At 39.6% G+C, this 25,274-nt stretch overlaps 1 protein-coding gene across 5 annotated transcripts in view; it reads right to left on the bottom strand.

Moving 5' to 3' along the window:
* LOC140480673 (protein DBF4 homolog A-like) overlaps window positions 1-25,274 on the bottom strand; it is a 48,455-nt gene that overhangs the window by 12,498 nt on the left and 10,683 nt on the right. For 3 of the 5 annotated variants that reach the window (XM_072575854.1, XM_072575852.1, XM_072575855.1), the window contains exons 2-9: window positions 17,629-17,722; window positions 14,403-14,581; window positions 10,087-10,281; window positions 8,546-8,590; window positions 5,985-6,054; window positions 5,293-5,363; window positions 4,735-4,780; window positions 2,866-2,911 (exon numbers count right to left, since the gene is read on the bottom strand). In XM_072575854.1, the coding sequence (XP_072431955.1) occupies window positions 2,866-2,911; window positions 4,735-4,780; window positions 5,293-5,363; window positions 5,985-6,054; window positions 8,546-8,590; window positions 10,087-10,281; window positions 14,403-14,581; window positions 17,629-17,674 (698 nt within the window). In that variant the 5' untranslated portion in view covers window positions 17,675-17,722. Of the gene's footprint in view, window positions 1-2,865; window positions 2,912-4,734; window positions 4,781-5,292; window positions 5,364-5,984; window positions 6,055-8,545; window positions 8,591-10,086; window positions 10,282-14,402; window positions 14,582-16,682; window positions 16,764-17,628; window positions 17,723-25,274 lie in introns of all 5 variants that reach the window. The other 2 variants (XM_072575857.1, XM_072575856.1) reach the window with 2 other exon arrangements.

Genomic DNA, 25,274 nt, shown 5'->3' with positions numbered 1-25,274 from the left:
CTCTGACTATACAATGACACAAAGGTCAATGATGTACCAGTTGATTATGATTGGGTCCAAAGCACCACTCTGGGAACTCCTGCAGCGACATCCTGGAGTTGAGATGCCTGGTCTCAGACTACTACAACCATATCTATTTGTGCTAGGTATGACTGCATCAGCAGTTTTCCCTGATTCTATTGACTCTAGTTTTGGTAAGGGTCATTAATGCCACACACTGATCAAATGCAGCCTTCATGTCATACTGACCTCCTCTCAAGCATTCAGCTCTTTTGTCCATGCTTGAACAAAGGCTGTAATGAGGTCAGGAGCTGAGTGGCCCTGGCAGATTCCAAAGTAAGTGTCAGTGCTTTTTGCTATCATGATGATGATGATACCTTTCTTCACTTTACTAATGATTGAGTGCAGACTGGTGGACCAGTAACTGGCCAGGTTGGATTTATCCCGCCAAGGGATTTATCTCGACAAGGGGCTCAGCAAGTTCTGGAGCACAAGTCTTCAGGATTATTACCAGAATGGTTTTAAAGCTTCCAACCCATGACATTCTCTACCACCAGAAGATTGTCAATGGCAACTCAAGTCTTGGACTAATCTCTGGAAAAAACCTTAACATTTAAAAAATTGTGCTCAAAGTTCTACATGGTTCAGCAGAGGAGCTGACCAGAAAGAATAGTGCATGCAATGTTTTAAAACTTTATATTTCAAATATGAACAGTGGCTCAATGGGTAGCATTCCTGCCTGTGCCAGAAGGTTACAGACAACTCCAATTCCTAAGAAAATTCTAAACAGCACTAAGGAACACTTCACTGTCATAGGTATCACCTTTCTGAAAAGATATTAAACTAACTGCCCCCTCAGTTGAACATGAAGATCCTGTGACAATATTTCAAAGAGTGGGGGAATGATTCTTGGTGTTCTGAACAATATTTAGCCTTAAATCAAAATCACTAAAACAGATTATCTGGTCATTATCACATTTTTTTTTCTGGGAGTTTGCTGTGCACAAATTTGCTGCCAGAATTTCCAAATTACAACAGCAACTGTACTGCATTGGCTGTAAAACACTTCAGGATGGTGTAAGGACGCAGCCTGAACTGCTGTGCTCTTCCAGCACCACTAATCCAGTAAACACTTCAGGATGTCATGTCAGTTTAAAGTGCTTCTCTATTTGCACTACGTGGAGATGTAGGGAGTGCTCCCAACCAGCCCTTAACGGCATCTAGGTGCTGCTATTCTCCCAAACCTTTTAATATAAAAGAAATTCCAAGCCTCTCCCCAATTTCAAAACAATCTTTTCAACCGCTAAATACAGGACTGTTCCCATGGGTATCCAGTTGCATCCAAATTTCCAGGAGGTTTTTTTCCAAATGAAGCCATATTTTTAAGATTTGGAGGACCTGCATTTGCTTATTGTTCATTACAGGTCAGGTGTGCAGACTTCACATTCCTCCGACACCATGAAAATCAAGGTCAATGGTTTTAGATTCAGTGATATCGGGAATGTTTCTTCCAAGTATATTTCATATGCAGTAAAATTCAAGTTATCCAACACCATACTAATCAAAATGTATCACAAGCCCGAATCACCAATATCCTTCATAAAAACGTGCATTCACCAATATTCAGTACAAATGGCATAAACAAAATAAACATCCAGAAGAATCAAAGAAAGGAACCTGAAATTCAATGCAAAATAAATTATTAGATAGTAACAAGTCTTGCTATCTTAAAACTTCAGTCTCAGTCAGGAATTAACTGAATTGGGATGCCAAACAAACATTCTAAACAATTCTAAGAGTGCAAATCGCATACACTTTATATTTCTTACTCTCTGTTGAGGTGATATTCCAGTTTAAAACTGTTTATTTGTATTCTCTAGATTTATGCTTCTTTAGCCAAGAGGATGTGTTGCTGAAGTTCCCATGAGATATTGCTAGAATGAAGAGTTCTTTCATTGCATTAGTACTGAAAATTTCAACAGATTGCCGTTTAAGCCATCAAGCTTAAGGAAACAGTAGAGACTGCTATCTAGAATGATTTGGAGGGGCCGGTGTTGGACTGGAGTGGACAAAGTTAAAAATCACACATCACCAGGTCATAGTCCAACAGGTTTATTTGGAATCAACAGTTTTCAAAGCACTGCTTCATCAGATGGTTATGCCTGATGAACTACCTGACAAAGGAGCATTTCAAAAGCCAGTGATTCCCAATAAACCTGTTGGAGTAGAACCCGGTGCTGTGATTTTATTGCTATCTAGAATGAATTTGCAAACATCGGTCTCACTAACCTTTTTCTCCTTTGCTTTGTGTAGCTGTCAGAAAACAGTCCAAGGGTATTTTTGTCTCTTAATGGCAGAAAGTTGGTCTTTAACTTGATTGATAATCGTGCCATCAGTCAAAGTATTTTAGCAGGAATGCAGCTAACTTGTTTTCTTCCCCCCAAACATCGCTTAACTCTATTGTCTACAACCATCAGTTCTTCCTTTCAAAGGTATTCAAAAGCATCACCGCAAATGTTAATGCACATATCTTTCACCTCTGCAAATTTTGTTGTTGTGATATTAACATCCATGACCAGCATTTTTGATTTACACCCACAGTGGTTGCAGAAAACAAAAAATTTTACTTTAAAATATGTTATTAATTTTTTTATCTTAGATGGCTATTGTAGCATTGTTTACTCTGTTATTACGTGAACTATTTGTTAGAATTTACAAACAGAAATTCTCTTGAGGGTTAAATTCAATCAGTAAATTGCTTCACTAAACTGAAACACATTTCAAACTATTAATGCCATGTCAATCTGATATTGAGAAGAGCGTTTGAATCAGGAACATACTTTAATCGTTATACAATTAGCTTACCGGTTCATTGCTTCGACTTTGATAAAAGGTTTCCTCAGTTTTCCTGCTTTTTAAATTAAAAAACATTTTAGATATACAATCAAATCCACAAAACATTATCCTCAAAGTAATCAAAATTTGAGAATTGGTAAGCAAAATGAATGATCTCTATTTACTTTGATATCATGTTTTTTCTATATTATTTCTGAACTGTTTTTATGAAAAAAAGTTTTCTAACACTTTCTCCTGAATGTGTAAGCAATTGTCTCAAACATCAGTTTAAATTGATAGTTTCCACATGTTAAGAAATCTATATACAATGAAATTAAAAAGGAACTAGCATATTAAAATCCATGCAAAATGGGATACCAGATTATCAAACTGCCTAAAAATACCAGTGGACATTCTGGTATGGTGCTTCTGATAAATCAGATAAGAAACTGCTTTCAGAAAAATGGCATACCATCCAATCATGGGTGACCTTTTTTTAATACCAAGTCAATGTGTGGCCGAAATAATAAGTGCCATGAAACGTCCTTCAGATCATAAACTGATCAGATTCCCAAATTAGTATGTTTTATTACAGGGATTACACTGATTGGCAGTTAGTTTTGGGAAATTAAGTCGAATAAGTAACTGACAAGAACAATTGGCTATAATGGACAATGTCATATAGGGTTTAAAGTGAAAGGAGAACAAGGATAAGTCAGTATACCATCTGGTAACAAACAGAGTTCAACAAAATTAAAGAGGAACAACCTAAATTACAACCTAAAGAAAAAAAAAGATCAATAGTAGCAAAGTAGTATAGTTTATTCACAATCACAGCCACTGAACTGGTGACAGAAACGTGTACTATACAGATGTATTGCCAATATAATGTTGAGAAGATAGCAGATGTCAGCTTTCAATTCTTGACTAGTTCTCCAAAAGCACTGCTCAGAGTTGGAGGGTGTAATACATCATAGAAAGGAGTGGTACACAAGGGAATGCCACTGACTAACAGACACTGAATATGATAAAAATAGTTCTCATTACAAGGCATTTTGAGATTGTATTTCATACTTTATTCATTATTTTGTGAAAACTATGAATGAATGGAATTTATTTTAAGTTTGTTTCTTTCTTTTAAAAAAATATAGTATTAATGTCAAGGTTACCAAGCAAGATTATTCACAGGATGCACTAATTGGAAATGCCTGCTGTTATGGGGAAGGGAAGAGGTACTGGAGATGGCAAGTGGGATTTAGTGAGTACCTTGTGCCTCTTTTTTCTTTTACACATTCATTAAGTCCTTAGCTGGAAGTTTTTCCATTTTTTACCCTTAGGAAAATTTTACTCATACCCTAATGTCCTCAAGTCCCTTATCAATTTTCAAATGCTTCCACAATATTGGTCTTTTTGAACTGAACATTCCAACATTTCCTTCCTGCTTTTTAAAACAACCAATTCTTTTCACAGATGTGCACGCCACCGACTGGGGGAGCATTTTCTGTCCATCTCAAACTGCTTTGAGGTGGTGATGAGCCACCTTCTTGTACAGCTACAGTTGGTCAATGTAGCACTGGTATATCCACAATACTATTCGGAATAGTTTCAGTGAAGGAAAAGCAGTATAGTTCCAAGTCAGGATAGCGTGTGTCTTGAAGGGAAACATGAACATAGTAGCATTCCCTTGTATCTGCTGCCCTCATCCTTCTAGGTAGTAAAGTCACAGATTTAGTATTTGCTGGCAAAAGAGCCTTAGTGAGTGGTGTACAATCTTTTCAGTCCTTACAATTTTGTATTAAACTGCTTCTTCAATAATACTCACCACCCATTTCTCCTTCCATCCTGATAAAGAATTATGCATCTAGCCTATGCAAGAAGTGTTCAGAGTAAAATACATACCTTTTGTTCTATGACTACTAGATTGGGTAGTTCGATTAGACTTGGCCTAAACAAAAACAAAACATTCGATAAATTTTGCTCTTCAAAGCAAAACAAAGAAGCAATTCATTTATTGTCCATATCCAACATATTTGGATGAACATAGCTTGCCTGTTATACTGGTTGCAAAATTAAAAACGAACATGCATTTCAAACTTCAAGTTTTCAAATTTGTGATACTAAGCCTTGGCAATTGAATTCTGGATTCAGTCATCAGTGAAAAAACAGCTGGAAGCAGTCCTTTCAATCTCTTTAAGTTCACTAGTCAATATATTCATGTGTAAATAAGATGGAGATGCCTGAAGTTGCATTTTCTATTTGACACTGCAATCTTAACACACTGCATTACTTTATCATAATCTTTTCTTGCCTTTCACACCATTATTAAGTGAGAAAACAAAACAGAAAATCTTCTAATAAAAGCAAAATATTGCAGACACTAGAAATCTGAAACTTTTCCACAAAATGCTCTAACCAAGGCTAACCATCCAAGCGTGCAAAGTATTGTTGCCTTCTTACCCCATTGATTGTCGCAACAGAGTTTGTGATTACAAATGACTCCTTCTTTCTTGAAATATAAGTTTTCACATCTAAAATTAATGTTAAGGTCTCATAAATCAAAAATAAACTCAAACAGCAAAATTGGAATGTAACTATGGAAATATTGCATGATTTAGGCCTCTGTTATAACATCAGGTTTCATCAAATGCATTTTTAATTTCATGAACTCTGGTCAGAAAACTGATATCGTGCAACAGAATTACTATGTGTGCCCACGTGTAGCACACTTCATATGCCTTATTTTGTAGTGAACAAAGATAACAGAAGTTTAGTTTGTACAACTGTCAGAAGGAGCCAACCTGATGGTCACAGTGAAATCATTTGCTAATTTTTTAAAGCAAGAATTAGAGGAGGATAGGCATTCAGAAACACAACTATGCCAGGAATTAGTCTGGAAATGCACCGATCATACATTTCATTCAAACCTTTACAATTCATACACGACACTTATCATCAAAAATATTATGGTAGTAGAATTTTGAATTCTTAATGAATAACTGAGTTGAACATTTAAAAATCTTGCTGGTTGGGATAAAGTCACCAATAATCTTCTATCCAGGCAGTTCTCATTTTTATACCAATAATCTCACATTGAATTTACATTTCAACTCATATCAACCACTGCAAAACAAAATGTAATGAAAGGATACCATCTACATATAGTATTCGCACTCCCCAAGCGAGAGCATTCGAGAGGATGTTGTTTCCAGGAACAAATTCCTGTATTGAGGGGCAGAAGAAAGGAAGAATATGGATTTGGAAGAAGCAAAATGTGTAAACATCTATCACAAATATTTCATAAAATGGTACAACAAAAATAAATACTACAAACATTTATGAATATTTATTCAATAAGATACAACATATTGTTGAAACAATGTCTCAAATATTTACTAGATATGTGCAATAGCAACACCTTTTCAGTATAAATTGGAATACCCCTCAGACAAAAGCTACCTCTAAACAAACATCAGAATTCATCTCAAATACATATAATGAAATGACTAGATACCGTTTACAAAATCAATATTTATATTGACTATAAGTAATTTTTGTTTTGATCTTAATTATTTGTTATACAGGTCTCCCACACTTCACAATGGCAGCTGTGTTGATATTATGGTTGTAAGACATGTATTTTGTCCCTTTTTTTAAGAAATGAAGAAAGGTTTTTTTTACAGAGGTGATGGGTAGTCAGCTCCAAAGCCAATAAAGTAAACAGTTGGGTTTTCAAAAAGAAAAGTTGGAACAATTGAAGCAACCTTAATGGATGGGGTCAACTACTACTGAATCAGGATTTTTAGTTTTTGCTTTCAGGAGCAGTTGCTGGAGCCTAGAACCAGCGTTTGGAATTTCTCCCTGTTACATCTGCCAGAGGAAGTGGTGAAGGCTGTTTTAATTACAACATTTAAAAGGCATCCAGATGGGTACACAAAAGAGAAGGCTGTAAGGTGGTACATGCCAAATGCTGGCAAATGAACTACATTAATTTAGGATATCTGATTGGTATAGATGAATTGGACCAAAGGGTCTGTTTCCATGTTATGCAACTCTATGTGTCTCTCTGTTTTCTCTTGATGATTTTCCTCCTGTACTATAGAATTGCACGAGACAATCTATTTTACTAAATTTGCCTTTGCCAAAGGTGTGTTTGTGGATTGTTACTACATTGTAACAGTTTCAGTTTAGTAGTTAAATAATCTAGTATTTTGTTAAGTTTTCCAACAGAATTAAGTTATTCCAATTTCTTCTTTGTTTTATTGCATTTTAACGACAGTGTATGACTACAGGCTGGTAGTTTGACCAAATTGTACCCCAAGCGCAATGCCTGGAACTTGCCTTTAAAATAAGAAGATAGTCTAGACCCTAAATGTTTCTAAATATATTTTAAGGAGGTTCGGTCTGGTTCATAACAAAGCAAAGAAGAAAGAAGTATGTGGGCAGCAAGGGGAAAGAAGGGAGAGAGTAGAGAACGGCGTGGGGGGCGGGGGGGGAGAGAAGGACGATTGTTGGTGTAATGACTTAGTGTGGACAAGAACAAGATTGTCCAAAAACAGATGGGTCTGAATGCCTGCATCAAGGAATCATGTAATTTTTTAATGACGTGTGAAATATGAATACATCTAGGGCACTTAAGATGGGTGGAATTGTTAGACACAAGTAGAGAGAAACATTTCCCTTTGTTACACCTTCTTTTGCCATGAAGACTGTGGGCTAATCTATTTATATCAAATCCCCAGTGATCTTAGTATTACAGTATTCAATTAAAATTTAATACATGCAATACCTGGATGAAGTCCATGCTTACAACAGGACATGACCTTGCTGATAATGTGAAGTGAAGGCAAAGACTAGAATCACAAATTATTTACTAATGTGACCTCCCATTTTAAGTCACCACTACATTCTCATGGGTAACTGCAGATGGGGAACAATTACTACTTTGCCAGTGAAACCCACATCTCAAATATATATTTTTAAAAATTGTTGAAAATTAACAGATCCCTAAATGCCAGAAAAAAAACAATATAATAACATTCAGGCTCTCCAAATTCCCTGAAGGATAGTGAGGTTTCTCACCCTACCTCCCTCAACACACACTTCACAACCATTGCTTCTCATCCCACCATACATACGGCCCCTTTTTCCCTTGTCCCACAGCAGCTTCTCTTCCCTGTATCTATGCTAGATCTGTAAGGCGTGGTGGGGGGGGACTACTTAATTTTAGGAGCATATGTTTATTCAAAACATGCAAAAACCCTTTTTTAAAAAAATTTAAAATTAATTCAACAGTTCTTTTTGCTTTCCTTCATGTGTAACTAACTTTAATCCATCAACGTCACAGAGCTAAACACCACATCTTCATTAGCTTGCAGCAGGTTCATATAGGAGGTTAATTACTTTCTACGTACTAAAATCATGCAATACTATTCGAACTTAACAGTATGCCCAGTCAGACCTCCCCAGCTGGGTCTCATAACTTTTGATTGGCTAATTCTAGCACATGTCTGACTGGGAGCAAGCTAAATGTGAACACAGTTGGAGGCAGACATTATATATTGTGCAAATTCAAATACGCTGTGACAGAAAAAAAGAAATCAGAACTCACTACTTGTTTTACCATTTAATTTCAAAATAGATCACTTCTGGCATTAAAACAGAATGAAGGAGCTTGTTTCTTTTCAACTTGTTTTCTTGATTAATGACTTACCTGTTCCTGGATAACCTTCTTGACAAAACTTTTTCCTCTGCTTATCTGTCAATTGAAAAATATTGAATCAACAACTTTGGAAGCAGATTTTGCACTTTTGATGATATTTCTTACTGAATCATAAGCTTAAAATGGTTTTAAAATTCATTAAATTATTTTGTTGTTTAAATTTAGACTAATTTAGTTTCAACATATTGTCAAATTCAACAACACTTCCGCATCAAAACAGAAACAACTTGTGAATATGTAATTCCATTGATCCAGATGATGTCCCGATGTAATTTACATCAGGTGGGGCAAGGAAAGATAAAACAGAAGAAATAAAGGAGCAAACATCAGATAATCACGATGTGATCAAAAGCAGTGAGATAAGTGTTTTGAATATACAAATATGCAGCAAATTTCAAAGATTGTATAAAGGCAACACAATTTGTATTTTTTTTGCCACAGCAGTTCTAAGGCCAGAAAAAATTATTGTATTGCATGGAACAAATGTATATCCTCAAAATTAGTGCTAACTAATGCAGAGAGAAGATAAAACTACAGGGCTTCCACATTGACTTTAGAATAAAGAACTTCATGATTCAATCTCATTAATCATTTCCATCTAAAGAGTGGTATTATTTTGAAAATATATTTGCCTCGATTGTTCTCTCAAAATAGCGATCAATGTTATTTTAAAAAACAAAGTACATGGGACAATCACCACTGCAAACCACAAGTACATGATAAAATGTAGAAATCAGTACATTGTTATCTGGCTTGCCACACTAGTCCAGAAGTTGTACTTTAATATTGCTTTAGGGGATAGAATTAAAATACATGAAAGGTTATTAATAAAGTTCCAAACAAAGTTCTCAAGTAGGTTGCTCTTGAAATGTAGAAATAAAGTCCCAATTAGTGCCAAATATCCTCCCCAGGTTAATTTAACTATTACAAATGCGGTGCATCATTCCTTAATTTTGTCATTCAAGATTGTATAAATAATAAATGTAACTTCTTCACCCCCTCATTCCCTTTCTTAATTCTAAGTTTCTCTCCGTTTCTATTTCACTTTCTGTGTATCATTCAGTGCTAAATTAACTATTCTAATTTATACTTTCTATTTCAAATCCTGTGTCCTCATTAAGAACTTTTCGACATAGTTGATTAAAGAAACGGATTACAATAATGATTGATATGAATTGCAAATTACAGTATGTTCCAATATAAGACGAAGTCTACGGGCACTTAAAAATTAAATGAATGACAGTACCACTCATTCATAGTCACAGCAAAATCATGGCCAAGTTTTGAATTGTTCTCCCTTTTGATGAACTGATGTCTTCATCAAAACTTGAAGAAGTCAGAATGTTATGTTACTGTTCAAAGATGAGGATATTCATTAACTGATTAACCACAAATAAACTAAATTGAATTACATTCTATATATTAGTGCTCTAAAATGCTCAAATTAACAAGTTCTCAGGAAACTTGAGTTTCCATTATCAAGTTTAGAAAAGTTTAGCAGAATTTGGCTAGGCACACACCCTGAAACATACCATTTCCAAAGTTCGATGCGGGCTTCCTTCATGGCTTTCTTTCCGACTGCTCAGATGGGGAGATGTGTTCCCAGTGTTTTGAACAGAATCTGGGCTTGGTATGGGAGAGTTTTTCCCAGCAGCCTGGACAAACTTGGCCTCATTTCGACTAGAAATTATGTAATTAATATCTTTGCTGAGAAATTTTTCAATTGTCTGTATTTAAATAAAACAGAAGAGAAAACCTGATTAGAGTTTTTAAGAAATGTGCTGATGGCATTCCAATTTGCAGCTCACTAAATCATTGCAGAATGAGCACCTGGTTGTGAAGTAATTCTGAATTAAAAAAAGAAATAAAGGAGGGAGAAGATTAAATATGAATGTAAGTTAGCCAGTAATATAAAGGAAGACTGTAAGAGCTTCTTTAGATATATAAAAGGCAAAAGAGAGGCAAGTGTTGACACTGGGCAGCTGAAAAAGGACACTGGAAAATAGCAATGGGGAACAAAAAAATGTTGGAGGAACTGAACAAATACAGAGGAACCTCGATTATCTGGCATTTAATATCTGAATTTCATATTACCCAAACAAGATCGCAAGGTCCCGATGCTTGGCTAAACTATGTTATCTGACATTTGATTATCCGAACAAAATACTCACTGCCCGTGTCGTTCAGATAATCGAGGTTCTTCTGTATTTTGTGTCAGTTTTCAAAGTGGAAGACATGAGTAATATATCAAAGAGAGTTAGGAGCAAGAGGTGAGTATGGTGGCCATCACCAAGGAGAAAGTACTAGAAAAACTGAAAGGTCTGCAGATGGATAAATCATCAGACGGACTACACTCCAGAGTTCTAGAGGAGATAGCTGAAGAAATGGTAGAGGCGCTAGTGGTTATCTTTCAGGAATCACTAGAGTTAGGAGGGTCCCAGAGGACAGAAAAATTGCCAAAGTCATCGCACCTGTTTAGAAAGGGAGCAAGGCAAAAGACTGGAAATTACAAGCCGATTAGCCTGACCTTGGTTGTAAGAAAGATTTCAGGAGTCCAATATGAAGGATAAGATTTCTGAATACTTGGAGGTGCATGGTAAAATAGGGCAAAGTCAGCATGGTGTCATCAAGGGGAGGTCATGCCTGATAAATCTGTTAGAATTCTTTGAGGTAGTAACAAGCAGGTTAGACAAAGGACAGCCAATGGATATTATTTACCTGGACTTCCAGAAAGCGTTTGATAAGGTACTGCACAGGAGGCTGCTGAGTATGATAAGGGCCCATGGTATTAAGAGGCAAGGGACTAGCATGGATAGAGGATTGGCTGCCTGGTTGAAAGCAGAGAGTGGGTATAAAACAATCCTTCTCAGGATGGCTGCCAGTGATTTGTGATATTCCGCAAAGGTCAGTGTTAAGACCACAATTTTTAATTTTATACAATAATGATCTAGATGAAAGAACTGAGGGCATTCTGGCTAGGTTTGCAGATGATCCAAAGATAGGTGGATGGGCAATATTGAAGAGGCATGAAACTGCAGAAGGATTCGGACAGGTTAGGAGAGCAGGAGAAAGTGAGGACTGCAGACGCTGGAGACCAGAGTTGAAAAATGTGATGCTGGAAAAACACAGCAGGCCAGGCAGCATCCGAGCAGCAGGAGAATCGACGTTTCGGGCATAACCCCTTCTTCAGGAAGGTTCAGGTTAGGAGAGTAGGCAGAGAAGTGAAAGATGGAATGCAATGTGTGAAAGTGAGAGCTCGTGCACTTTGGGAGGAAGACGACAGGCAGAGACTATTTTCTAAATGGGGAAAAAATTTCATAAATCTTTAAGTGCAAAAAGACTTGGGAGTTCTAGTCCAGGATTCTCTTAAGGTAAACTTGCAGGTTGAGTCAGTAGATAGGAAGGCAAATACAACATTGGTATTTATTTTGAGAGGACTAGAATATAAAAGCAGGGATGTACTTCTGATCTTTTATAAAACACTGGTCAGACCACATTTAGAGTTTTGTGAACAATTTTGGGCCTCATATCTCAGGAAGGATGTTCTGACCCTGGGGTAGGTTCTGAGGAGGTTCATGAGAATGTTCCCAGGAATGAAAGGCTTAACATGTGATGAATGTTCGAGGACTCTGGGTCGAAACTCAATGGAGTTTACAAAGGTGAGGGGGGAATCTACTTGAAACTTATAAAGTACTGAACAGCCTGGACAGTGCAGACGTTGAGAAGATGTTCCCATTGGCAAGAGAGACTAGAACTTGAAGGCACAGCCTTACAGTAAAGGGAAGGCCCTTCAGAACGGAGATAAGGAGAAACCTCTAGAGCCAGAGAGTGGTGACTACAGAATTCATTGCCACAGAAGGCTGTGGATGCCAGGTCATTGAATATGTATAAGGCAGAGATGGATAGGTTCTTGATTGTGAAGGGGATCAAAGTACAGGGAAAAAGCGGGAAAATGGGTTGAGAAACTTATCAGCCATGACCGAATAGCAGAGCAGACTCGATGGGCTGAATGGCCTAATTTCTGCTCTTATGTCTTATGATCTAATTTTTGACAAGAGCAACTTACATTTATGTAGCACATTTGACACAAAATTCCCCAAGGCACTTGTAGGGAGTGATCATAAATAAACACCAAGCATTGAAGTAGATAACACAACTGAGCCAAAAACCTTACTAAAAGATTATTTTTAAAGATCATTTTAAAGGAAGGTAAAGAGACAAAGGGTTATGGAGAGAATTCCACATAGTACACCTTAGACAGAATAAAATCAGAAACTGCAATTTTAACGCTGAAATAACATGAAAAGTATAATAGTGAAGTATTCATTTGAAACTAGTAAATTATCATAGTGGCAATTAATTTTTGGTCAGCAGTGAAATCAGCAGAGTGTTAATTTCTTCTACTACAAACATGCAACAGCCAGCCCTCCATTACATCAATCAAATCAGAAATTATCTGACCATAAGAAAGCCATTCATGTTTTTCAACCTACAAGTTTATTTTCTGATATGAATGCTATCCTTACAAAGTCTGAATTAAGTTGTTCCCTCTAAGGAAAAAGATTGTAAGCTAGGAGATTTCTTAGCATCTCACTTTTGCCTCTATCAGTCATACCCACCACACACTTTCTACAGTGAGGTAGAAGGAGCAGTTTGGAGTTGAGGCAGCCACTTCACAAGTTGGCTTGAGGCAGGCAGATACAGAAGCATGTAGATTTGAAGGTCGGCTTCAAATTGCTGGACGTCAGCACAATTCTGTAAATGAGTGGCAAGTATCTTAGCCTGCACAACCCCCCTAACCTCTCTCCTCCTCCTTCTCCTTACCACCTCTCCCCCAACCCTAATACATCCACTATAGAGAGAACTAATGAGCCTTATAATAAGAAAATCATTCAAATTCCACTTGAAAAATATTCTTATCCCCTTAAGAGCTCATAGAACTGCTAATCTAAACAAAACTGCTAGTCTCCCCTCAGTATCTGTAACAACAGCCCCTGCAGAGTCTGTTATGGTTTGGAGCTCAGCCAAATATTCATAATTTAAGATATCACTGTGCAATTATTTCAGCAAAGACTCCACAGCTGAATAAATTACAGCCTTTGAAGAAGAGTAGCGCCTCGACGTACGAACAACCCCATTCATGAACAAATCGGTTTACAAACAGGATTGTATGTAAAATTTTGCTTCAACGCACGTACGAAATTCAAGGTATGAACGAAGGTACGAATGCAAAAAGCCCATGTGCGACCACATGGTTTCATTGTTCTTTGCGACACGCTTGTTGAACGCAAAAGCTCTCAGGCCCCGTGTGATCTCATTCAGTTCATCTTTGGCACGTGTGCTGTGAACAGCGTTCGTTGCTACGTCCAAGCATTCTTACGCTATTCGAACAATGGGAAAAATTGATTCAGTTCGCGAACTTTCTGGTTCACGAACCGGGTCCCGGAACGGATTAAGTTCGTAAGTCGAGGCGCTACTGTATTAGAATAATTAGATCAAAGATTTAAAAAAAACAGCTGAAATTTCGATCATAAACTCAGCCATCTGCTGTATTGCATCCAAGGCTGAACAAACATCTGACTCGCATTGGGAAGGTAACAATCATGTCTTTAGTGTATTACTATTAAAAGACAAATTCAAGCAGCCAGTTGAGCTATGTAAATACCATAACATACTAATCACCAATCAAGGACTCATCAAAACTAAGCTGATTAATTGCTGAGTTACTAATACTATTACATACAAAACAACATTAAGGGTTAGTTAATAATTTACACTGCAAACTGGGAAATCAAGTTTGTCAATTTAGATAATAAAATTAGTAGTAATTTTTGTAATGTGAACATACCCCTCCCAGATTCTGTAGATCCCTCTCTAAATTTTGAGTATTTTTATTTGAAGGCAAATCAAGGTAAAAAACTTTCCCTGTAAACGGCTTTAATTTGATATCTGCCACTTTATTAGCTGCTCGTTGTGATGTCTTCAGTGTTCCTTTAATTCTTCCAGATTTTCCATGTACTGTTAATCCTATAATGAAAATTCTACAATTAAACATTTTCACAAGAAAATTAAGGGCTTTAATGATAATTGAAATTGAAATGTAACACAATGTTGATTGATGCCATGATGATAAATGTGTCAACTAAATCAAGGCATCTAACTCATGATCAAAGATTTTATATGGAAACCTTTCATAGCCCGTTGCTCCAAGTACAACTTATAAAGGCTCAGGAACTGTGCACTTGACTGTTCTCTGACTAAGGAATTGGTGTGTTGAAAATTATAACTTGAAAACAAGATGGAAAAGAATAAAATTCTATTCGCATGATAGCAGACAGAAATAAACAGTAATCAAAAAAGACCATGGACTATTGATCTTTACCTTAGGAGTGCTGGAATAAAAATGAGGAAGTTCACTTCAGTCAACAAAATGTTTTATCTATTTATCACCTTTAACATAATGAAATATACCAAAACATTTCATAAGAGCAGTATAAAACAAAATATAACACTGAGCCGCAGAAGGAGATATTAGATGAGATGACCAAAAGGCTTGGTGCAGGAGGCAGGTTTTAAAGACCACCTTGACTGGGGAAAGCAAGGTAGACAGGCAGAGAACTGTTAGGAGATTATTCCATAGAAATTGGAATTAAAAAAATCAGAAATCTGAAGGCTTTGGGTGGAGGACATTACACAGAAAGGGAGGAACAAGACTAAGGAGGAATTTGAAAACAACGCTGAGTATTTTCAAATCAAAATTGTTTTTGTCCAGATTCACTGTAAATCAGCAAACACAGGAGCAAGAGGGAAATATGACTTATAAGCTAAGATACAGACAGTAAAGTTTTGGATGTCTCAAGTTTATGGAAGTTAGAATGTGGGAGACCAGCCAGAAGTGCATTGAAAAAATTGAATTAAAGGGTAATAAAGGCATAAATGTAGGTTTTGAGCAGAGGCAGAAAGAAGTTCCAAAAGGTGGGAATAGACAGTCTTAGCAATGGCACAAATGAGAGATCTGGACCTAATCTCTGGACCAAATGTGAACGATCTGGCTTGATCTCAGAGTGGGGTCAAAATGAGGATGGAGTTCAGTATTAGAAGAATAAAAGCAATCAAAAGCAATAGCTTCAGTTTCCCAATATTTCATTTGTGGAAACTCCTACTCGTTTCGTGTTGGATGTATGATAGGCAGACCAATAATCTAGTGATAGCAGAGGGGTCAAGAGATATCATGGTGAAATAGAACTAGGTGAAACATGTATGCATTCATGTGAAAACTAACAATATCCCTCAAATAATAACAGAGGTGCAGCCTGCAGATGAGAAACAGGAGAATACCAAGTATCTACCACTGAAGTGTACCAGAGATGCAGAACCTGGAAGGGAAGCAATTTCAAGTAATTCTCTGGCTACATTAGATAAATTAGAATGGAACTAAATGACAACAGTCCACCCAACCGACAACAGTGGACAGTATATCAAAACGATAGTGTAGATAACCATGTCAAAGGCTGCAAACAGGTAAACAGAAGGAGAGAGAGAGAGAGAGAGAGAGCCAGAGGTAGATGAGGAGAGATTCACATGTTTTCACCACGGAAGGATTTTAAAAGGGTATAATCTCTTTCCTCAGGTGGGGTTATAAACAACAAAATTAGAGCTACACCAACCAGAATGAAATTAGGAAGCTCACCTTAACAAAAGAATAACAGAAATCTGTAACTTTCTGCAAAATGATACAAGTGACATGACAATTAAAGCTTTCAGGAGTTTTTTTTGGAATGGAAAAAAGATTTGAGATATAATCAACTATAATCTAATTGACTACAGCAGGTTTAAGGGATTGAATAGCTTATTCTTATTCTTTTGTGAGTTGGCTACTTAAAAAGATGATTTGAGAAATATAGGTTAGTTGAGCACATGCAAAAAGTTAAAAATGATTAAGATAGAGAAACTAGGATTTCAGTAAAACAAAGTATGGAATTATTCTAATAATTTTTTCTATGGACATGTGTTGTAGGTCCAAAGCAACATACATTCACTCAAAAACAAAAATGTCAGAGACAAAAGATAGTCAAAATGCTGATCTGACAGACATTGAAGTCGATTCTCCAACGTCAGAATTTGTTACCTTGTCTCAACATTCACTAAATGCCTTATGCAGGGGTAATCAAAGGAAGGCTGGTGCCATGCCAGTCAAACAAAGCGAATGCTGAAACAAAGAAAAAGTGAAGATTTAACTGGTTTAGACATTTTTTTTTAGGTAGAAAGCGATGTGGCTGTGAAAACTGCTGTTGTCAAATTATTGAAAGCTCTAAGGAAAGAACCCCAGTCTGTAAGACAAAAGCAAAAAAGTTTAGGATCAGAAGGTATGAGGTCAGAGTAAGAGGTTGCCCAGTTAGGATACAGACAAGGATGAATTTTTGTTCTCAAAAGATAGTGAACATAAGCAATTCTTTACCACAGATGCTGGCTTGTTTTATATGTTGTACATTCAAATTTGAGATAAACAAATTTCTAATCATCAAGGAACTCAGGAGTTATAGGAAAAAGGCAGGAAAGTGGAGTCAAATGTCATCAGATCAGCCATGGTGTCATTGAATGGAGGAGTAAACGCAACCAGTGAAATGGTTTAGCACTGGTCCTAGATTTTATGGTTTATGGAACAATTGATGACACTAGTTGGACATGTTAAACTTTCATGTTTTGTCTTTTTGAGTTGTACAAAATGTACGAAAACGTCCCACCAAATAACGGTCTTCAAAAAAAATGAAGTGCAGCTGGTGAAAGCATGAAAATATGAGCAGCATAGGTGAAGTGTGTAGCTTCAATATCTTCATTTTATTCTGCTTGTAACCCTACAAGGAATACTGAGAATTTTTTTTTGGTAAATGACCATGGAATAAACAATGACTAGATATGTTATGAAATATAATATTAGTGTCCATTTCAGGATTACAAGTTTTTAAAATATTTATTGGCTTCCTGAAAAATAAAACTGCACTTTCTTTACACAACAGTATCATAAAATCACACAAAAGAAAACCTCTGATTCAGCGTTAAAAATACATACTTACGGTTGGGCACTAACTTGTTGTCTATAGTTTTGATCCGAGGTTTCATTTTCAAGAAAAATCACATTTTTCTATTCCATTGCTGTTTATAATGTATCTGCAAACAGTTAACCAGATAATTATTACACAGTTTTACAATTGTTGAAGATCTTCTGTAGCAAACAAACATAAATATGTCACATTTTGGGTCCTGTCAGAGGAAGCAGAACTTCTTTAAGGTGAGCATACCTAGAAGAGAGGTCCCTAAGAGTTAAATACCAAATAAAAACTGAATGAATGTTTCGGATCCGGTGACCGTTCCTCAAAAGGACCACTGGACCTGAAACATTAATTATGATTTCTCTTCATAAATGCTGCCAGACCTGCTGAGCTTTCCCAGCAATTTCTGTTTTTGTTTCTGATTTATACAGCATCCGCAGTTCTTTCTGTTTATTTAGCGATTATGTCACATTTGTTATTCCTTCCATGTTCTCTGGCTATATGAGTAGTGACTCAGTTACATGCCAGTCCAAACAAAAACCTGTTTTAGAACAAACACAAAAATGTTTTAAGTTTAAAAAAAAACATATTTATACTATAGGAGATAACTTTTGTGCATCAGCTATGTATTAGCTCCTTGCTATTCAATCGTACGGACCAGCTGTTTCAATAGTTCTCTCTCTTACTCAGCTTTAAAGATTTATCTGCTCTTTGCTTAAGTGTACAATGTTTTTAGCCTCAATTCTGCCACAAAGCATTTCAAGGTTTAATGCCTGAAAGTAATGTCATGTAACTTTTTTAATCAGCCTGTTATACTTTTGGCATTGAACACCCTGTATAGACAGGCCACCAACCTGGTGAAAGATACTGATCATGCCCAAAAAACTCATGCTTGCAAAATGCACAACACAGTCAAACAGTCTTTGAATGATTACTCTACTACAACTTTATATAATACTAAAAGCTTTGCATCTCCAGTGCAATTAGTATTGTTTATTCTGAGCATTATTCTCATTAATCTAAGTTTTTCAGTCATGAATAACCAAATTACTGCCTTGTACAAAGTTGCTACTGTATTGCTGAGTCGCAGTGACTGTCGATCTCTGTATTGTGTGTTTTGCAACTGTGAGCTTATTGTGCACGATCAGTACCTTACTTGTTGTGAACAGTTCACGACAGCCGAAAGGATATGTTGTTAGATATGAAGTGCCACCAGTTTAAGCAAGTTTTCCACTGATATTATGATAGATTCCTTCATATTTGTAAAAACCATACAGGATTTGCAAGTTAATAGCAAAACAATTTCCACATGCTCATTCGACATCGTCAATGTAACTCTCAAGAAAGCCATAGACATGTGCATTGCAGGACTATGTCATAATATTCTGGATCCAGTACCATCACCCTGTCAGTTAGTATTTATTAAACTTATAAACTGAGCAACTTACATAATTGAGTTCAATTTTCAAAACACCATGTATGCCCAAATAGGTGGTGCTGAATGAAATTCACAAGATGCCAACCTCTTGCAAGCACCTTTCTTGGAATCCATAAGAATCCAGTTGATACAATGACACAATCTTCACTTCTCTTATTTCCAACAAGCAAGTAATATGTTTGCTATACTTGAACTTCCAGTTGCATAGAAGAATTTCCTTACAAGTCTTAATAGGTTCCATTCTGCTCAAGGCAGTCACTTTTTATTCCAAAAAGTGTTCCCCCCCTCCTGATATTAGCCTACAAGGTTAAGGTATCTCCAAAATTTGAGCAACAAGTGAAACTTGATGTTCCACACTGACACAACACAGTAGCAACACAAGTGGTATTTGCCACTAACAGGATGTTGCTGTTAAGCCAAAAAGATGTTCTGCCTATCACACAAATGAGCAACATGAATTTCAGTGTCACTGCAATGTCAGTTATGTGGACCATATACACAAAAGCCTGTCAGATTGTTTCAAACAGAATGCCCCTTTGGCTGTTCACAACAAGCAAGGTATGATGATACCCATCTAACAATTATATAGTGTTCTGCAGTTAGCAGATGTGGAAAATTTGTTTCCCCTTTTGGAAGAGTCCAGAACCAGAAGGCATAGTCTCAGAATAAAGGGTCATCCATTTAAATCACAGATGAAAGGACATTCTTCTCACAGAGTAGCGAGCCCATGGAATTCTTTACTGTAGAATCTGGGTCGTTTGGTATATCCAATTCTGAGATAGACAGTTTCCAAACCAGTAAGGGACTCAAGGGTGATGGAGGTAAGACAGGAAAATGAAGCTGAGGATTATCAGATCAGCCATGATCTCATTAACAGCACAACAGACTCAATATACAATTGTACTTATATATTTTACGGTATTTCTTCTAAATGGGCATTTATTGGATAATATCAAGTCTGCAAAGCACTTTGCTAATAACCAATTTAGTATCATCACTTGGACTTGCAGAACAGCGTACTTTCATTTTCTGGAAGCTATGTACACTATTAATATTGTAGGCAGAACATGTTTTCACATTGCACCTATTTTGATTCAAAAACAGAATACAGTAGGTGATAACTAATGATTGCTGAAAATGTGTTGCTGGAAAAGCGCAGCAGGTCAGGCAACATCCAAGGAGCAGGAGAATTGACATTTCGGGCATGAGCCCTTCTTCAGATAACTAATGATTAGTCAGTTCAGCAACTCTAAAGTTTAAATTAAACCTAGCTATTAACCATCAAACATTAATTGACACATTATTTATGGCAAAACCTCACCAGAGTCCATTTTCCAACCACTCTCTGATGTTGGTTTTCCCCTTTAAATGATATTTTCACCATCCAGATGAGTGCAAGAATAAAAAGTTTAAATAATTCCTTTAATATTACCTTGCACCTCCTCTACTGTCATTATTTTTAATGAGGATACCCAGTCTATCATAGCCAACTCATTCGTCATATTTTCATGGTTTCCTTTGCTTAGCTTTAGGAACCCTAGTTTCACATTAGACTCCTTCAATTTCAATCTCAGTAAAGAATTTAATCATATTATAGCCACTTTTTCCTGAAGGACCTATCACAACAAGGTTATTAATTAGCTCCCATCCTGGCACCTTCCCCAGCCACCGCAGGAATTGCAAAACTTGCACCCACACCTCCTCCCTCACCTCCATCCAAGGCCCCAAAGGAGCCTTCCACGTCCATCAAAGTTTTACCTGCACATCCACCAATATCATTTATTGTACCCGTTGCTCCCGATGCGGTCTCCTCTACATTGGGGAGACTGGACGCCTCTTAGCAGAGCGCTTTAGGGAACATCTCTGGAACACCCGCACCAATCAACCACACCGCCCTGTGGCCCAACATTTCAACTCCCCCTCCCACTCTGCTGAGGACATGGAGGTCCTGGGCCTCCTTCACCGCTGCTCCCTCACCACCCGATGCCTGGAGGAAGAACGCCTCATCTTCCGCCTCGGAACACTTCAACCCCAGGGCATCAATGTGGACCTCACTAGTTTCCTCATTTCCCCTTCCCCCACCTCACCCCAGTTCCAAACTTCCAGCTCAGCACTGTCCCCATGACTTGCCCTACCTGCCTATCTTCCTTCAAACTCGCTACCACAGCCACATTTGCTTCCTCAGTGCCTGCCTCCGTAACCAACTCATCCCACATGGACTCCGGACCACCTTTAAACCAACAGAGTTTGGACCTGAACAGGACAAACAGTACAGACTACAGATTCAAAAACACCAGCAACAGTTCTCCTTCAATATCCTCCGCTCCACGCTTGCAGCAATGCGCCAGCTCTTAACCTCTCTCCAGTCAGCCCTGCCTCAGCTGAGGGCCACACTCTGTCAGCATTGCAAAGGACCCACTCTGTACTACATCCTCAGGAGAATTCATACTCTCAACAAACAGTATTTCAACTCCATCCCAAACATCAAAAACTGTAAGTACAACAAACTTTTATCCACCCACCTCCATAACCAGCGCTCCTCAAACATTCCAGAAGCTTCCCCTGGCCTCGGAACGCCATTAGCCATGCGGCAGATGCAGCTACCACCCCCACGCTGAGTGATGATGTCACTTCCGCCCCCATCATGGCCACTCCCACAGCCACTTCCAGCTCTCACATCATCGCTGATGCCACACGCTCAGTGACTTCCGCCACCCCTACTGCCATGATCACCACCACTTCCACCCCCACCAGTGCCACTCACCTGCATTCTGCTGACATGCCCCCCACAGACCCCACTGTCACTATCCCCACCCCCCCAGAACCCCGAGGCGAACATTACCCTGCTCATACCTCCAGCCCCATTCCCCCCACCATCACACCCACTCCAGTTACAGGCTCCGACCCCACTCCCAGCTCCACACCCACACCAGATCCCAGCTCCTGGCCCTGCCGAGTTTTCACCATCCCCCCAGACCTCCCCCTCACTGAGGACAAATGATCAGTCCTCAGCAAAGGACTCACCTTCATCCCCCTCCGTCCACGCATCAATGAATTTAATACACGCCATGACATCGAACAATTCTTCCGTCGCCTCTGCCTCCGAGCTTACTTTCACAATCAGGACTCCCGCCCACCTTCCGATGAGCCCTTCGCCCACCTCCAACACACTGCAGCCACCTGGACACCCCGCGCTGGCCAATTACCTGCCCTCGACCTCTTCATTTCCAACTGCCGCCGGGACATTAACTGCCTCAACCTGACGACACCCCTCCCCCACTCCAACCTCTCACCCTCACAACACGCAGCCCTCCAATCCCTCTGCTCTAATCCCAACCTCACCATTAAGCCAACGGATAAAGGGGGCGCAGTGGTAGTCTGGTGCACTGACCTCTACACCACTGAAGCCAAACGCCAACTCGAGGATACCTCTTCCTACTGCCCCCTCGACCATGATCCCACCCCCCATCATCAAACCATCATCTCCCAGAGCATACAGAACCTCATCACCTCAGGAGATCTCCCACCCACAGCTTCCAACCTCATAGTCCAGGAACCCCGTACTGCCCGGTTCTACCTCCTTCCCAAGATCCACAAGCCTGACCACCCTGGCCGACCCATTGTCTCAGCATGCTCCTGCCCCACTGAACTTATCTCTACCCACCTCGACACTGTCCTATCCCCACTAGTCCAGAAACTCCCCACATACGTTCGAGACACCACCCACGCCCTCCACCTCCTCCAAGACTTCCGTTTCTCCGGCCCCCAACGTCTCATCCTCACCATGGATATCCAATCCCTCTACACCTCCATCTGACATGACCAGGACCTCCAAGCCCTCCGTTTTTTCCTCTCCAGACGTCCCCAACAGTACCCTTCCACTGACACTCTCATTCGTTTGGCCGAACTGGTCCTCACCCTTAACAATTTCACCTTTGAATCCTCCCACTTCCTCCAGACCAAAGGCGTAGCCATGGGCACACGTATGGGCCCCAGCTATGCCTGTCTCTTTGTTGGCTATGTAGAACAGTTGATCTTCCGTAATTACACCGGCACCACTCCCCACCTCTTCCTCCGCTACATTGATGACTGCACTGGCGCCACCTCATGCTCCCGCGAGGAGGCTGAGCAATTCATCAACTTCACCAACACATTCCACCCTGACCTTAAATTTACCTGGACCATCTCTGACACCTCGCTCCCCTTCCTGGTCCTCTCTATCTCCATTAGTGACGACCGACTTGACACTGACATTTTTTACAAACCCACCGACTCCCACAGCTACCTGGATTACACCTCTTCCCACCCTATCTCTTGCAAAAATGCCATCCCGTATTCCCAATTTCTCCGCCTCCGCCGTATCTGCTCCCAGGAGGACCAGGTCCACCATAGAACACACCAGATGGCCTCCTTCTTTAGAGACCACAATTTCCCTTCCCATGTGGTTAAAGATGCCCTCCAATGCATCTCGTCCACATCCCGCACCTCCGCCCTCAAACCCCACCCTCCAACCGTAACAAGGACAGAATGCCCCTGGTGCTCACCTTCCACCCTACAAACCTTCGCGTAAACCAAATCATCCGCCGACATTTCCGCCACCTCCAAAAAGATCCCACCACCAGGGATATATTTCCCTCCCCACCCCTTTCCGCCTTCCGCAAAGACCGTTCCCTCCGCGACGACCTGGTCAGGTCCACACCCCCCTACGACCCACCCTCCCATTCTGGCACTTTCCCCTGCCACCGCAGGAACTGTAAAACCTGTGCCCACACCTCCTCCCTCACCTCTATCCAAGGCCCTAAAGGAGCCTTCCACATCCATCAAAGTTTTACCTGCACATCCACTAATATCATTTATTGTATCCGTTGCTCCCGATGTGGTCTCCTCTGCATTAGGGAGACTGGGCGCCTCCTAGCAGAGCGCTTTAGGGAACATCTCCGAGACACCCGCACCAATCAACCAAACCGCCCCGTGGCCCAACATTTCAACTTCCCCTCCCACTCTACCGAGGACATGGAGGTCCTGGGCCTCCTTCACCGCCGCTCCCTCATCACCAGACGCCTGGAGGAAGGACGCCTCATCTTCCACCTCGGAACACTTCAACCCCGGGGCATCAATGTGGACTTCAACAGCTTCCTGATTTCCCCTTCCCCCACCTCATCCTAGTTTCAAACTTCCAGCTCAGCACTGTCTCCTTGACTTGTCTGGACCTGTCCAACCTGCCTATCTCCTTTTCCACCTATTCACTCCACCCTCTCCTCCTTGACCTATCACCTTCATCTCCTCCCCCACTCACCCATTGTACTCTATGCTACTCTCTCCCCACCCCCACCCTCCTCTAGCTTATCTCTCCATGCTTCAGGCTCACTGCCTTTATTCCTGATGAAGGGCTTTTGCCCGAAACGTCGATTTCGCTGCTCGTTGGATGCTGCCTGAACTGCTGTGCTCTTCCAGCACTACTAATCCAGTATCTTCCTTTCCACCTATCTACTCTACCCGCCTCTCTGACCTATCACCTTCTCCCCCACCTCCATTCACCCATTGTACTCTTCACTACTTTCCCCCACCATCCTACCTGACCTATCACCTCCATTCCCACCCCATTCACCTATTGTACTCTATGCTATTTTCTCCCCACCCCCACTCCCACCCTCCTCTCATTTATCTCTCCACCTTGCAGGCATTCTGCCTCTATTCCTGATGAAGGGCTTTTGCCCGAAACGTCAATTTTCCTGTTCCTCGGCTGCTGCCTGAACTGCTGTGCTTTTCCAGCACCACTCTAACCTACACTCTAGATTTCCTAGGCCAACCCTTTCTCAGTTCTCAGGTTATGGACTAACAGAATGACAGAAATTGCTGCATTCAATTTCCCTATTTATGAAACACAACAGACCAGAAAGGTAACATTTACAAGAACTGAATATTTAAACCAAGTGGCTCATTGTTCATCTATAGTCTTTCATTTTTTTTCCCACTGGGCATCACGACATCTACCAGTGAAAACGCAGAAGGCATAGGTGAACAACTCAAGAAGCACCATCCAACTTGAATATATATCACTATTCCTGTTTTATTTGCTTGTTAAAAATGTTGAACTTGTCTATCTAGAAAAATTGCAAGTATATTTTCAAAATTTGGACTGCTGTGATTTAAGGAAGCAGTTGCCCATCACTTTCTGAAGTGCAGCTATCGGCTGATAATTGACTTTGGCCACTTTAATGCCATTTACGCC

The sequence above is a fragment of the Chiloscyllium punctatum genome, chromosome 8 (assembly GCF_047496795.1).
Source record: "Chiloscyllium punctatum isolate Juve2018m chromosome 8, sChiPun1.3, whole genome shotgun sequence".
Lineage (NCBI taxonomy): Eukaryota > Metazoa > Chordata > Chondrichthyes > Orectolobiformes > Hemiscylliidae > Chiloscyllium > Chiloscyllium punctatum.
This window is presented reverse-complemented; position numbering and strand designations above follow the sequence as displayed.